Genomic DNA, 12,445 nt, shown 5'->3' with positions numbered 1-12,445 from the left:
GTGCGCAGTAGAGTCAAACAATAGCGAGGCTCACCTGGGGTACGGTAAGTACATGCTGTGACAATGCGTGCCTACCTGCCTGGTGGCTCGCTTTGGCTTACCCGAAGAGGCATTCGTCGGCCTCCTACCAGCCCCTGCAGTACCCGCAGAGGTATACAATCATCTCTCCTTGAATACAAGTATTTTCAACAAGATTTTATGACTATGCTTCTTAGATAACGATCCCCCACCTGACGCTGTCCGGTATGGCAACCACCACGATGCAAATCAACGACCTAAGAACGAGAAGGAAGGTGCCTTTAAGACACTCTCTGCTCTTCAACAAGGCCAAACATAGCAAAGACTGGCACCAATCGATTGACTCTGTCGCCGGCGTACTACACCCCTCGGACTCGAAATTTCCATATCACCTGCTTCGACAGGCCACCGACGCCTACATCAAGAAGAAGGGCAAGATCACGCAGGCAGACGCTGACATCCGCTTGGCTATACTCATCGATGGCCACGAGACAAGAGATTTCGCTGTTGCTGCCACAGCTCATGCCATCACAGCAACGAGCTTAAGGGCCATACTCCATGTAGATTTGAACGTTGCACATGGGAGCTACTGGGGTCTTGAGACATGGCTGCAATGTCTGATCGCAGCGAATTATGGAAACCCAGCCGCTGTAACGGATTTGGAAGCAACATGGGCACGAAATCTGTTGCCCTTCGCACAACACGGGCCAGGAGCCGCAGGTAAATTGCTGGTTGGTATAAGCCGAGTCCTAAGGGAATGCGCGACGCCAAGCATGAACATGGTTCCCGAGTTCTTGAACTTGATCAGCCGGGCTCTGACAGACTACGCGGCACACTTGGAAGGCTTACGTTTGAAGAATGACTGGATCGCATCTTATGGGGCCTCGTGTTGGATGACTGGACTGGGGGGTTCAACTCCAGCCTCAACACCACCCGGCTCTCTCTTCCCCGAACACATACTCGATGCCCGGTTCCCGGTGTGGCGAGTCTGGGCAAACTGGAGGCCAGACCTCAGACTCGTGCGGGTTCTAGGCTCTATCGAGGGTAACAGTACTGCGGTGTTGTCGGATCTTCTAGCTCTAGAAGGTCCTGATATCATCCGTGGAACCAAACATACACTACGAGAAGGTTTAGTTGAGCAGTACAGCTCGGATCGAGGCTTTGTCAAACTCGGCACATTACTCATCGAGGTTCCTGGCCGTACAAAGGATGGATTGAGAGAGATACTGGAGAGCGCCATCTCGACACTAGGATCGATTTGGACTGCGGCAGCATCAAAAGATCGACCGCAGCTTTTCAGACTCTTCACAGAGCTCACTATCGCACGCCCAATGACGCAAGAAGCTTTGAACCTTGTCCAGGCTGCACTGTTCATTTCAGGCAGCGCACAGGTGGGCTTCGATTCCGACTTCACAGACGCTGTGCTGTGCATTTACACCGCCAAATATGACCTTGGAGGAGATCATGTCCAAGAGTTACAGACACTCATTCACTTATTTGACCAAGATTGTGCATCTGGCATTCGAAGGATCTTATCAACGCCTGCCCTCTTCCAAGGCATCAATAAATGCATCTATGAGTGTCAGGCCGCCATTCGTATGCTTATCGAACAAGGCCAGCCGTGGACAGAGCTAGCACTAGAGTTCCACACGTTCTGCTCTGTCCTGAAGACCTCGAAGTACATTCCGATTGTTGGCGAGAAGGTGATCGAACAGATGTGTGTATTACTACCATCGAAAGAACAGCTATCAATGGCTTTCGATATCTACTCTGCTGCACGCGCTCAGAGATCCGTGCCTTACCAATCGAGCGCCACGGACAGAATGACCGACAAAGGCAGCCTCCTCGGAAGACCTGAAGAGCGAGTATCCGCGCCATCATTCCCCGCAGGCGAGGATCGGCCAATGGAACGCTCTTTGGAAGAAGTCGTAGAGCAGTTCTTCCTGCACCGCCTCCTTTCCCAGCAAGTAGCTAGCTACACCTCGCAACGTACCTTCGACGCGATCCTGAGCGTCTGGGAGGATGATTCTGCATCGAAACTTACTCGGGATCGACGGTTGCTGGCCATTCTTGTTGCAAGAATTACTGCAGACGACGAAGATCTTCGTATCAGATGTCTCAATGGAATTGCTTCAACCGAAGAGCAACTGAGCCCCGGTCTCCCCCTTCACGCCCTTTGGGCCATATTGCAAGCCACGGACAAGTCGTCTAAGGAACGGATCGTCAAGCTCATCCGGCTCCTGGCTGGCTGCTCCAGTGGTCAAGACTTTAAGGCACAGCTTCTGTGCTGGAGAGATCTTACGTATCACCTGCTCACCCGGAAAAGCAGACATGGTGTTTTCGAAGAAGCAGATTTGGCGGAGCATGCCTTGAGTACGATGGAAGCAGCAGAATGGATCGCCTTCTTGGAAGACGCGCACTCTGTATTCGCCTCCGGACCGGCACTTCCATCAGATGAGAACGATGTACCGTCCATTCTCCAGTCCGAATTACAGAGATGTAGGGCGGAGATTGCTCCCTATACCGATACTCTCACGCGACTTGAAACAGCTTTGGGACACCAGAGCGAGCCTGTTAGATGCATGCTGAGCAGAGACGGTGTACGAATCAGTACTGTTGTGGGTATATTGCAGACGCTGTGGTCTGGGGAGGGTAAGCCAATTGAGACGTTCTTACAAAAGGTCGTCGGTTTGCTATCTTCCAAAGCTACAAACGGCTGTGATATCTTGGACTGCATCGTGGCGCTTTCTGGGGCTTCTTTGGACACCGTGGATGCCTGCATGAGAATATGGGATGCGAAACATGGGTTTTTGTTGATCCCGGGTCTTCCTCAGGGGCTCATCGCGAGTACCCAGGACCGAAGCAAATCACCCATTCCGACACACTCGACGACGGGAGACATTGCCACCATCAATATAAGCAGGAAGAACACGCCAATCGATCCGGCCGCGCACAAATTCAACGTTCCTACCGCGGTCGTTTATGTTATGGTAGCAGGCTGGCTTCAGGACGATGACGCCTCCAAGGGCACCAAGGACGCAATTCACTCGATAGCTGGCTTACTCGGTATTTTACCGATGTACTCCGATGTTTCGAAGGCCCTACTCATCAAGGCAGCAACTTTCTGGCAGAAGATAGAAGATGACATAATCCAGGAAGAAGCCTGTCTCGCAGCTCTAAGGAAAGCACTAAAAGCGAAAGACCCAAAGGGTACCGCTCTACTGCTCGAGCAGATTGGAGTGCCTGACACGACTGAGCTCGATGAGGAAATGATGAAGCTCCCAGCTGGAGTCATGGACTCGGTGGAAAGAATCGGTGACAGCGAAGTCGCGATGACCTTCTCGCTCGCTGCTCTCACGCAGTTGCAGCGTGCCGCCATGGGCATACCAGAAGGTGCTCATGCGCTCATGCTCCAGCTATCGCTTGAGTACAACAACGAATCACTGCCTTCATTTTGCCTGCATTACAACACAGACCCGCATTCCGAAACGTTGGCTCATACAAGATATGTCTGCTCAGCGGAGTCTGAAAACCCCACGAAGCAGATATGCACTTCTGCGCAGACAGCACTTACGTGGCAACTCAGCCGCGTTATCTTCTCAGAGATACGTCGGGGAACAACAGGCATTGCGGACATTTTCCAGCACATCAACACGTGGCTACCCAAACTAGCTCAGCTGTGTGTGTCGTGCAGTGCTAGGAACGCACAACCCATCCAGCTTCGGCGCTCTACTCCCTGCACAAGCAATCCATACGCCTGCGCTCAACTCTGGTACAACCTGCCTCTCCACGTTCGCGTCCCCGAGATCCGAGCAGACATCTTCGCCGTCGATATGGCCCTCACTTCCGTCTATGCTGCGGCCGTGGCCAACATGCCCGAGCTCCTACCAAACTGCCCCATCCGCGGTACCGAGATCATCAAGTTCATTCTCAACGCCCTCCCGTCTATGCGCGTCATGCGCGACGCCGTCAACCTCTCCGCAGTCCTGGCAACCTACCACCCGCAGGCCGAGAAGCTCATCTCCTGGGCCGTCGTGCAGCACCGCGGCTTCCTCGCCACCGCAACAGGACTTCTCAAGATCCCCAACCTACCGCCAGGAACGCACCAATTCGTGCTCGCCAACGCGAGCCCCAAGCTGGAGCATGCTTTCGCGCACAGAATCAAGCACTCGGACGGAGACACCACCGTCTTGTTCCACGGCACCCGTATCGACCGCCTGCCCGCCATTCTCGCTCAGGGGCTACGCGTTTGCTCGGGGACTGCACTGCAACGCACCGGTGCCGCGCACGGGAAGGGCATCTACCTCTCCGACGACCCGGAGACGAGCTTCTACTACAGCGCGGCGGGTCTGAGCTGGAAGAACAGCGGGCTGAGTAACATGCGCATGGTGCTGGGGTGCGAGGTGGTCGGCACCGCCAGCAGGATTCTGGGGAACATCCACGTCGTTGCGGATCCAGCGAGTGTGATGGTGCGGTATGTTTTTTTGTTTGCGAATGGTAACGTTAGGGTGCCGATTCGAGGCCATGTGCAGCCGGCTATGGCGAGTGCGATGAAGGCAGTGAGGAGCGGGGCTGTTTAGAGCGTGGTGTTGTCGTTGCTGTTGGGGGGTCACCTACTGTTCTTGTGCCGATAGCCTGCGGCTTTTAATCGAGGTGCTGCTCTTCGTGTCATCGCTGTGATCATGTCGACTTTGTTGACAATGAAGTTGTCTTCAGTGCTACAAGGGGTAGCTAGGACATTGTCAGGCTTCCACGTCCACTGAACATGAAGCAAACCCAGGTCCGATCAACAAATCACCCCCAGCCGTCCAAGATGTCTGAGAGGTGTGCAGCAAGCTCGACACGGCTGTGGCTTGTTTCGCAAAAGACCAGACCAGAAGCCGCTCGCTTATCATACCGGTAGCGCAGACGCGAGTGGGGCAAAAAGGAGATGTACAAAAATTGCCAAAGCAATTCGGTAATGCGAATTTCCCCAGCGCGCTGCGCGAAAGCAATGCAGGCGCAAAAAGGTTGCCCTCAGCCAGAATCGAACTAGCGATCTTATCATTGCATTCGGTGAATACTAGTGATACGCTTTACCACTAAGCCATGAGGGCGAATCCTTGTTGCAGGATTTCTCGTGAAAGAGTAATTGAGTTGCAGCCTTTATATAGAGAGGCGGATAGCAGTGCATGTGCACTTGTGTTGAGCCGTTTTTCTATGATCCCATAGGGCCGGCGACATCTCTATTGACAATTCGCTAAGCTCGTTTACAACCCGGCCGTCTCTTTCGTTCATGTGCACTCGTGTCCACACCTGTCCACCTCACCGCTTCTTCGAAGGCTGCTTCTCGGGCGCCGGGCTCTGACCGCGGCTGTTCGAGTCTGTTGTCTTGCCAGCCATCCACGACGCGAGATCAAAGTTCTGGATCTGCTGCGCTGTCTGCGTGGAGCCTGAGCCCATCACGCCGTTCTTCTGCATCTCCTCCATCTCGGCCTTCATCTCGGGGTCCATGTTCTCCATAAGCTTGGGCATGCCGAACATGAGCAGGCCAGAGAAGACGGCCATGAGAATCATGGGGTTCTTGAGGAAAGATAGGGGTGAGACTGTTATGTCAGTGATTGGCTCGTGGTTGGTTTTGTGAAAGGGAAGCTTACATCCAGCGCGCTCCTGGTAGAATTGTTTCTGGCCGAGCGGTCTGGCCTCGATGACGAGACCATTACCGCCCTCTCCTCTGTTTTCTCCCTTGTTGTCCCATTCGTTGCCCAGAAATGTTTGCCATGCCCGGATCACTTCCTTCTTGTCCCCGCTTCCCTCAACAGGCTCCTCGATGCTGACATCGATGCGCAGAGGCTCGAAAGCAAAGTCTCTGCAGTGAACAGTCGCAAGGTAACTTCCAGCACTGATGTTGTTGAAGTTGAAAGTGTTCGACCGCGTCAGGTATGCATCGACTGGGGGCCCGCTGGATTGGAGGGTTGCGTGAGTCGTAGAAGACAGCGCGGAGGGGTTCACGACGTTTGTGATGGGAATCTGCAGCAGAAAGCGGGCCGCAGAGGTAACAGACGCCAGCGAGGCGAGGATAGGGATTGAAGTGCGCATGTTGGGTGTATGTGACGATGTTCTGACTGCTTGCGAAGCTCACGATCGATTGTATGGCGGCGGGAGAGCTATGGTTCGCGCACGGATGAACGTATGGCCGAACTACGTCAACTCATCCCTGATCGATCATTTCACTCCAGACACCCATCACTTTTACTAATGAAATGCTTTTCTACACCACGGGAAGGGCATTTTCAAAGCTGATTCGTTCAGAGAGGCGGCACTGCGATACCGGGAACTGCGGCCGCAGCCACCAGGACTGAACAGGAGATTGAGGGCATACAGCACGCGCAGCTCTAGGGTGCCTTGGATTGAAGCTCATTATTTCACTGTTTCCTCTTCATGTTTCTCGTCATTCTACCCTCGATCGTTGAACAATAATCCTTTCTCTTCCGATCCAATTGTCCAGGACTCCAACCTAGGGAACTATTGGCTGATGATTTCGGCTCGTTATAAGATCGCTTCATGAGGTCCCGTATCTCTAGAGAATCGGGAACAGACGATATAGCACTACGGGAGAGGATAGTTCGACACAGCAGGCGAGTTTCGAGCATGCTGGAGGATGATCAGAGAACGACTACCACAGCGCTAGTCACAGACTTTACTAGGCCGTCTTGTCAAAGCTCTATATTCTAGTTGTCGAAGCCGCCTGGTATGACTGTTAGTCCAGAACCAATCAAACTTTGGTACCACGATACTACATTGGGATACTTCATTATAGTGTTGACTGCTTGCAAATTCTGTGAGCTATATGAACATGGAATAGCCTCTGTTCGATTCAATCAGTATTGCGATATACAACGCTTTCGTAGCCTATATCAGCCGGTTCGAAAACGCTTACGATAGCGAGTGCTCCGCGCACTCGAGCGAGACATTGCTAAAACAACTCGATATATTCATTCAAACCAAACAGAAACGATTGCACCTGACCTTAGAGAACGTCAGATTCTTTTGCGGTCAGTCCTCTGATTCTATACAGTTCGTACTGTCAGTGCTGAGTCGGCACCTTGGTGGAGCCCAGGGAAGGTGAAGGTGGAAGGTGCCAAGCCAGCGTTCCTGCCTACCTGAGTGCCTCCCCGTCACCTACCACCTACGTGCACCCGTCCACAGCGAAGACACGACCGCATTTCAGACTGACCCCATGCGCGACTTCACTGCTAGTCTCCCACCTGAGGTGCAGCGCACCATCCTCAGCTATGTGAGTACCTCTATGCTCACCCGAGAATGCACCTGACGCGAGCAATGCAGCTGGTTCCAAATGTGGCGCTGCAGCATGCGCGCTTGGTGAATAAGCAATGGAGTGCTGTGGCGGCTACCTTGCTCTGGCATCAGCTGCATGTAGACCTCCATCTCTACCATGCTGACCGGCCTCGTTTCAACGCCCTGCTTAATTCGAGTCCGAACGGCATTCTGGATAATGTCAAGAAACTCGGAATTTCCAGCAGTCTGACGACATCTAACCCCCTTCAGACCCAACAGACCACCTCCATTCTGCTCAAACTGCTCAGCGCACTTCCCCGGGACAACCTATCGTCTTTACATAGCGAAACACTTCCCGTCCACCCGGACGTCATCTGCGTTCTACTGAGGACACAATCGCAGTTGCGCGAATTGTCGATTCCAACAGACGAGGACAGCTCTGATGGCCTTCCTGGAGGTGCTTATGCTCGAAACAACCTGTCGCATTTGGAGAAGATTACAGTTGATGTGAGTGGAGCTAGCCAGCAGACGTACCGCGGCGTGTGCGCCTGGTTCGCCTATGCACCCAAGCTACATGAGGTGAGCATCAAGGGAAGGCACCATAATGATCCAGCATTCAATCGGTTCGGTGGATGGGCTGCGTCGGCCCAGCCACACTTGGTGAAGCTTCGTCGTCTTGCTGTTCGCGATATCTGTTTCATGGGTACGCCTTACAGGATCGTCCAGCATCTCGATCTACCGTCTTTGGAGTATCTCAGTCTCAGAGAGTGTTTCAATGCTGGGCCATTTCTGCTGTCACTTGCTCAGAAGTTCAAGCAATCAGACGAACCTGTCCTCAGGAACTTCTCCCATTGCCAAGTGTCCATGTCTGAAGACGTCCAAGAAGCCTCTGCAGAGCTCATTGGGTCTGTCAACAGTCTTACACATCTCAATATTGGGCTTATGGAGGGTGGTCTGATGGACTTGGAATGTCTTAAAATGAGCGGCAGATCTTTGATACACCTGCATCTCCTTTGCATGGATGTGGAATTTCCGTACTATTCGGCCGTGGACCTGGTGCAATTGAGACTTCTCTGCCCCAAGCTAGAACATCTCAGTATAGACATTGGTGATCTGAACTCTTTCTTCGACGATGTGGGACTGAACGAGCCTTTCCGCTTGGCTGAACACACAGGGTACATGAAGAAGCTGGTGAGTAGTTTAAGGTCCTTGCTCAGGGACCGCACCCATATTGACATTTTCCAGGAAGTCATTGCCCAATACGCCAACCTGGTTTCGCTTTCCATTACAGACCCTGCTCTTCTGGATGGTGAATACTCCGCAAACGAGCGTCGATTGATATACACCGAAGTCGCCAGTCAGCTCTTCCAGGAACTGGCTGAGCATGGCTCACATCTTCAGCGTCTTCACTTCAGCTCCAGATTGTATGAAAGTATGGAGGCTGAAGCGGATGAAGACGGACACACCTGGCCTCGGTATGCTTTCGAGCGTGGCAATGTATCAGTCACGAGATACGGACAGCAGGTTACCGTCAAGACACTTGCAGTGCCTGCTCCACAGGACGTCCGGGGGCTGACATGCGGTGCAGGGTGGGAGGCCGTCTAAATTTGAGACGAAGTCAAACAACTAGACATGAAGCTCTGTAAACCTATAAATCTCGAGATTACCAAGGAACTGCCATTCGCACCGAACGGTACTCTTGGCTTTGTTAGTCTGATCTCTCATGGCGATCATAGGCTTCTCCAGGATACATACCTAGCTTAATCTAGTTCAACACGAACCGACGTAAGCACCACACGCAACATCACCTCAAAATAGCGTTTCAATAACTCACTACAGCACAATCAACTCGTGCTCACCCACGACTCATTCATACGACTAAGTCGTCGCCTTTAACGTCCCGATCGCACGCTGGTGGGCTCGGAAAGTATCCGATCGCTCAAATCCACACATGCGGCTCGCCGTTTCACGATCTGCCTTGCCTCTTGAGCCTTGCTCAGATCATTCCCGCCGTCCGCCCATCTCCAAAACTCTGTTGTTGATTCATGTCCGCACACCCAGCCACTGCTAAAGCACCCAAAATAACGGGTGAAAGGATGGTGGGAGGACGGTTCGGCGACGGAGACTTAGGTCTCGTGTTGTCCACGTCCTCGGTTTCGCACGCGACACTTCCACGCCATGAACGATCCGCGGCCCAATTGCGCGGCTTTGAGTCGCGTTCGGCGCATGCTAAGAGGGGATAGCGTACTTCGGCCACCGCGACTTCACCCGCAACACGAGTCCTTTGCAACACGCTTCTCACAAAAAAGCGGTGCCTTTGCGCATCATTTTCATAGTTGCCGACACACGATCCGAATTCGGCGGACTCGCGGTTGTGACCCGTATTCGGACCCAAGCTGGACACCGAGCTCGTTCTTAATGAGTGCTCTGTCATGGGACTGCGCGGCAGTTGTTGAGGCCCTTTGTTCACCGATCAAACGCATGTTCTAGCATGAACTACAATTATTTCTTGGAAGCCACGCATGTGACGGCGCGTTAAGGTCCAAATCAGGCAATCAGCGAGATTTCAGGCTGGGCGCAGCTCACTAAGTTGGAGATTGACGGCACGCGAGCAAAAGAGCGGCTGTTTCGACTAACAGATGGTCCCTGCGTTTAACGTTTCGGGATGCTTGTAGCAATCCTGAATGCGGATCGTGAATCTTGCCAGTCTCGGACGTCATCAATAGAGGAGTTTAATGCATTGCACGACAGTGGTGATCTGGCGATCAGGTAGGTATTGTCAGGGAATTGGACGTCTTGATTCTTGTCTTGTGTGAGGTGGTACCCCGGCACGTCGATTTGTGCGACGGATCTGCCTGCCCTGCGTCCCTGGTGGCTGCAGTCCCTGCACTGCCCAGCCACCATGCTCCCAAACAGTTGGTGCCTGACCACGCACCTTGCCCTCGCGAAGTACCACACATGCAACCACCCATGCGACTCAGGCTCCCATCGAGCAAACAGTAAGCAAAGTGAAGTAAAGATTCCAAAACGCCCCCTAGGGTATATGGGCGGTGGTATACCAGCCCAGGGTGAAGAAGTAATGATGAATGATCATGAGACATGGTATGTTTCATGATACCCAAAAGCAAAATCGAAAGAACGTTGGAGCGTAAATGACGTGCACAAATCCCTAGCATCTTCTCATCGAAGATTTTGCGTTTAGAAATTGATGGACAAATGGAAGTCTCTTATGTAGGGGATAGGCAACAAGGTATGTCCTTGCAGGGTCCATTAGGGTGCCGGCGCTTTTCGAACATTTGGAGAAAATAAGATGCGCACATGCTGGATTTTGGCGAAGGTTGAGAAGAAGGGGTAGTAGTGAGCAGTGCTGAAGGCTCGCCGAACGGGACGAAAGAGGTGAGGATGTGGTCGAGGTAGTCTTTACTCCAGAAAGCGCCGCCAAAAACGAGTCAGACCTAAATGAGGTATCGAAGTAGGCCAAGGCCAGGTATTACGAATGGAACAGATCCCAAGCCCTTGCGCACAGACCAATGAACTCCTCCTTCTTCTTTTGTTGTGTTTCTGGCGAGTCACGACCCTCTCCAAATGGTCCGATGCGAGGTGCTTGACGACCCAGCGGCGGGGTACCGTTGTCTCGCTCATACTCGTCACGGCCGCGTCTCCTTGAGCTACCACTTCGGAGGACGTCAGGGTGCGTGGCGTATGCCGACTGGCCGTTCTTTGGCATAGGTGATGGCGGTGTAGGGGGCTGGTGACCGCCGTAGTGCACAAGACGAGGAAGGAGGTCCTCGCGGCCACCGGACAACGACTGGACCGCTTCCTCGGCTGACTTGTACTCACGAGGCCTTGAGGTCAGTGGGGGTGGTACCGAGTGGGGAGGAGCAAATCCTGGGGATGGCATGGGTGGCTGGTGATTCGAGTGTGACGAGTGACCAGGGCTGTAGTGATTCCTTGCAGTATGAAGAGGCTCTGGAAAGACATCTGAAATTGGAGGCAGGCGGTTGTTGGTCTGGTGTGCGGGCACATGGTGGATGTGCGACGACTGCGAAAGACCTGAGGGGCCATTGGTGACCTGTCTTGACAGGGGAACGTTGCTGCGAAGGCCAGTGAAGGTCTGGTTGATGGGCGCTGACTGGATGATCCTGTCGTTGGCAAAAGCCTGATGGGCAGGAGGGGCGATGGAGAGGCCAGGGGGGGGGCCCTTCCTCTTAGATGTCTGAGGGGTCTTGATAGACCTGCCGAATGCACCAACCTCGGTGCTGCGTGGAGGTTCCTCGTCCACTGGTCCGCCCTTACCGCCATTCTTCTGGCGAGCCTCAATGATCTGTCTCTGCCTCTCTCTTACATCAAGACTGCGCTGAAGCTGTGAGCGCAAAGTGGGATCCTGGGTGTGGAAGCCTGGGGACAGGCAGGCGAGACCCATGTCCATGACATTGGCACTGCCTGGGCCAGATGGGCGGGCAGTGAGGGCGCCAGACGAGTGAACGATGTTGTGGTTGGACAGGTCCAGGCGTCGAGGGCGATGACGTGTGGTGGTGGGCATGTCTGGCGAGGCGGGCTCCTTCTTGACGACTATCCTGGGTGCTGGAGGGTCGCGTGACCTGCTCGAGGAAGGACGGTTAGACTTTGTGTGGTGCGCATGAGTGTCAAGCCGTGGCGGCGACAGTGAGGTGGAAGTGGGAGAGGAGGATGAAGTATGACGGCGGTGCGTCGAAGGAGAACGAGACAAAAGACTGAACGACGTACGAAAGAGGTGAGCGCTTTCCCTCTGCTCTCTGCTGCATGGCTGCATCACTACTGGTGGAGGTAGGTGAAGCATTGTAGTCAGGCAGTTTAGAGTGCTTGGAGGTGGGCGTCACGTTGTGAGGAGAGATGGTGGAGGGCGCAATGGCAGCATATGTTCTGCCAGAACCGACCCCGTCGGCAGGTGCTGGTGCCGCATACTGCGCAGGGATCGGGGAATTGGCGACAACGGTGGCCATGGCTGCGTCGAATAGTGGCGCGGACGATGATGACTGGGAGGGGCAGATAGATTGTAGGAGTGTCGCAGGGTGCTTGGAGCAAGTCCGCTACACTACACGTCAAGGAAGGGCCGCGGCGGGGGAGATGGCAGGCCAGGGCAACGTGGAGCGCAGACTACGGCCGGTGG

The 12,445-nt window shown here is 53.7% G+C and overlaps 5 protein-coding genes and 1 non-coding gene across 6 annotated transcripts; 2 read left to right on the top strand and 4 right to left on the bottom strand.

The window, feature by feature from the left end:
• Nucleotides 1–34: 34 nt before the first annotated feature.
• Nucleotides 35–4,922, top strand: M421DRAFT_422441 (uncharacterized protein). Its single transcript, XM_033593162.1, has one exon. The coding sequence runs from the start codon at nucleotides 246–248 to the stop codon at nucleotides 4,596–4,598; it is 4,353 nt and encodes a 1,450-aa protein (XP_033447087.1). The 5' UTR covers nucleotides 35–245; the 3' UTR covers nucleotides 4,599–4,922.
• Nucleotides 4,923–5,029: 107 nt separating this feature from the next.
• Nucleotides 5,030–5,114, bottom strand: M421DRAFT_t90. The gene has a single exon. It is a non-coding gene; the product is annotated as a tRNA-Thr (tRNA).
• Nucleotides 5,052–6,123, bottom strand: M421DRAFT_422440 (uncharacterized protein). The gene is made up of 2 exons (XM_033593161.1): nucleotides 5,655–6,123; nucleotides 5,052–5,603 (listed from the first exon to the last, which is right to left on the bottom strand). Exons 1-2 carry the CDS (start codon nucleotides 6,094–6,096, stop codon nucleotides 5,323–5,325), a joined length of 723 nt encoding a protein of 240 aa, XP_033447086.1. The 5' UTR covers nucleotides 6,097–6,123; the 3' UTR covers nucleotides 5,052–5,322.
• A 1,114-nt stretch (nucleotides 6,124–7,237) lies between these two features.
• M421DRAFT_93731 (uncharacterized protein) lies at nucleotides 7,238–8,901 on the top strand (the record flags this gene model as incomplete). The annotated part of the gene is made up of 3 exons (XM_033598137.1): nucleotides 7,238–7,294; nucleotides 7,345–8,487; nucleotides 8,542–8,901. 3 exons carry the CDS (start codon nucleotides 7,238–7,240, stop codon nucleotides 8,899–8,901), a joined length of 1,560 nt encoding a protein of 519 aa, XP_033447085.1.
• A 994-nt stretch (nucleotides 8,902–9,895) lies between these two features.
• On the bottom strand, nucleotides 9,896–10,629 carry M421DRAFT_207841 (uncharacterized protein). Its single transcript, XM_033588191.1, has one exon. The coding sequence runs from the start codon at nucleotides 10,470–10,472 to the stop codon at nucleotides 10,062–10,064; it is 411 nt and encodes a 136-aa protein (XP_033447084.1). The 5' UTR covers nucleotides 10,473–10,629; the 3' UTR covers nucleotides 9,896–10,061.
• M421DRAFT_207840 (uncharacterized protein) lies at nucleotides 10,630–12,404 on the bottom strand. The gene is made up of 2 exons (XM_033588190.1): nucleotides 12,043–12,404; nucleotides 10,630–11,897 (listed from the first exon to the last, which is right to left on the bottom strand). The coding sequence occupies exons 1-2, from the start codon at nucleotides 12,276–12,278 to the stop codon at nucleotides 10,787–10,789; spliced, it is 1,347 nt and encodes a 448-aa protein (XP_033447083.1). The 5' UTR covers nucleotides 12,279–12,404; the 3' UTR covers nucleotides 10,630–10,786.
• Between the last annotated feature and the right edge of the window lie 41 nt (nucleotides 12,405–12,445).

This window comes from Didymella exigua (assembly GCF_010094145.1).
Source record: "Didymella exigua CBS 183.55 unplaced genomic scaffold M421scaffold_20, whole genome shotgun sequence".
Lineage (NCBI taxonomy): Eukaryota > Fungi > Ascomycota > Dothideomycetes > Pleosporales > Didymellaceae > Didymella > Didymella exigua.
Note: the sequence above shows the minus strand (reverse complement) of the source record. Positions and strands in the feature narration are given on the sequence as shown.

What these genes read in the sequence shown, in the direction of transcription:
- M421DRAFT_207841 (XM_033588191.1), bottom strand. Translation starts at nt 10,472, where the DNA reads ATGCTAGGGATTTGTGCACGTCATTTACGCTCCAACGTTCTTTCGATT.
- M421DRAFT_422440 (XM_033593161.1), bottom strand. Translation starts at nt 6,096, where the DNA reads ATGCGCACTTCAATCCCTATCCTCGCCTCGCTGGCGTCTGTTACCTCT. An exon ending in CTACCAGGAGCGCGCTGGAT is followed by an intron (nt 5,604 to 5,654) that starts GTAAGCTTCCCT and finishes CTGACATAACAG; the next exon opens with TCTCACCCCTATCTTTCCTC.
- M421DRAFT_207840 (XM_033588190.1), bottom strand. Translation starts at nt 12,278, where the DNA reads ATGGCCACCGTTGTCGCCAATTCCCCGATCCCTGCGCAGTATGCGGCA. An exon ending in GGAAAGCGCTCACCTCTTTC is followed by an intron (nt 11,898 to 12,042) that starts GTACGTCGTTCA and finishes TTCCTCGAGCAG; the next exon opens with GTCACGCGACCCTCCAGCAC.
- M421DRAFT_422441 (XM_033593162.1), top strand. Translation starts at nt 246, where the DNA reads ATGGCAACCACCACGATGCAAATCAACGACCTAAGAACGAGAAGGAAG.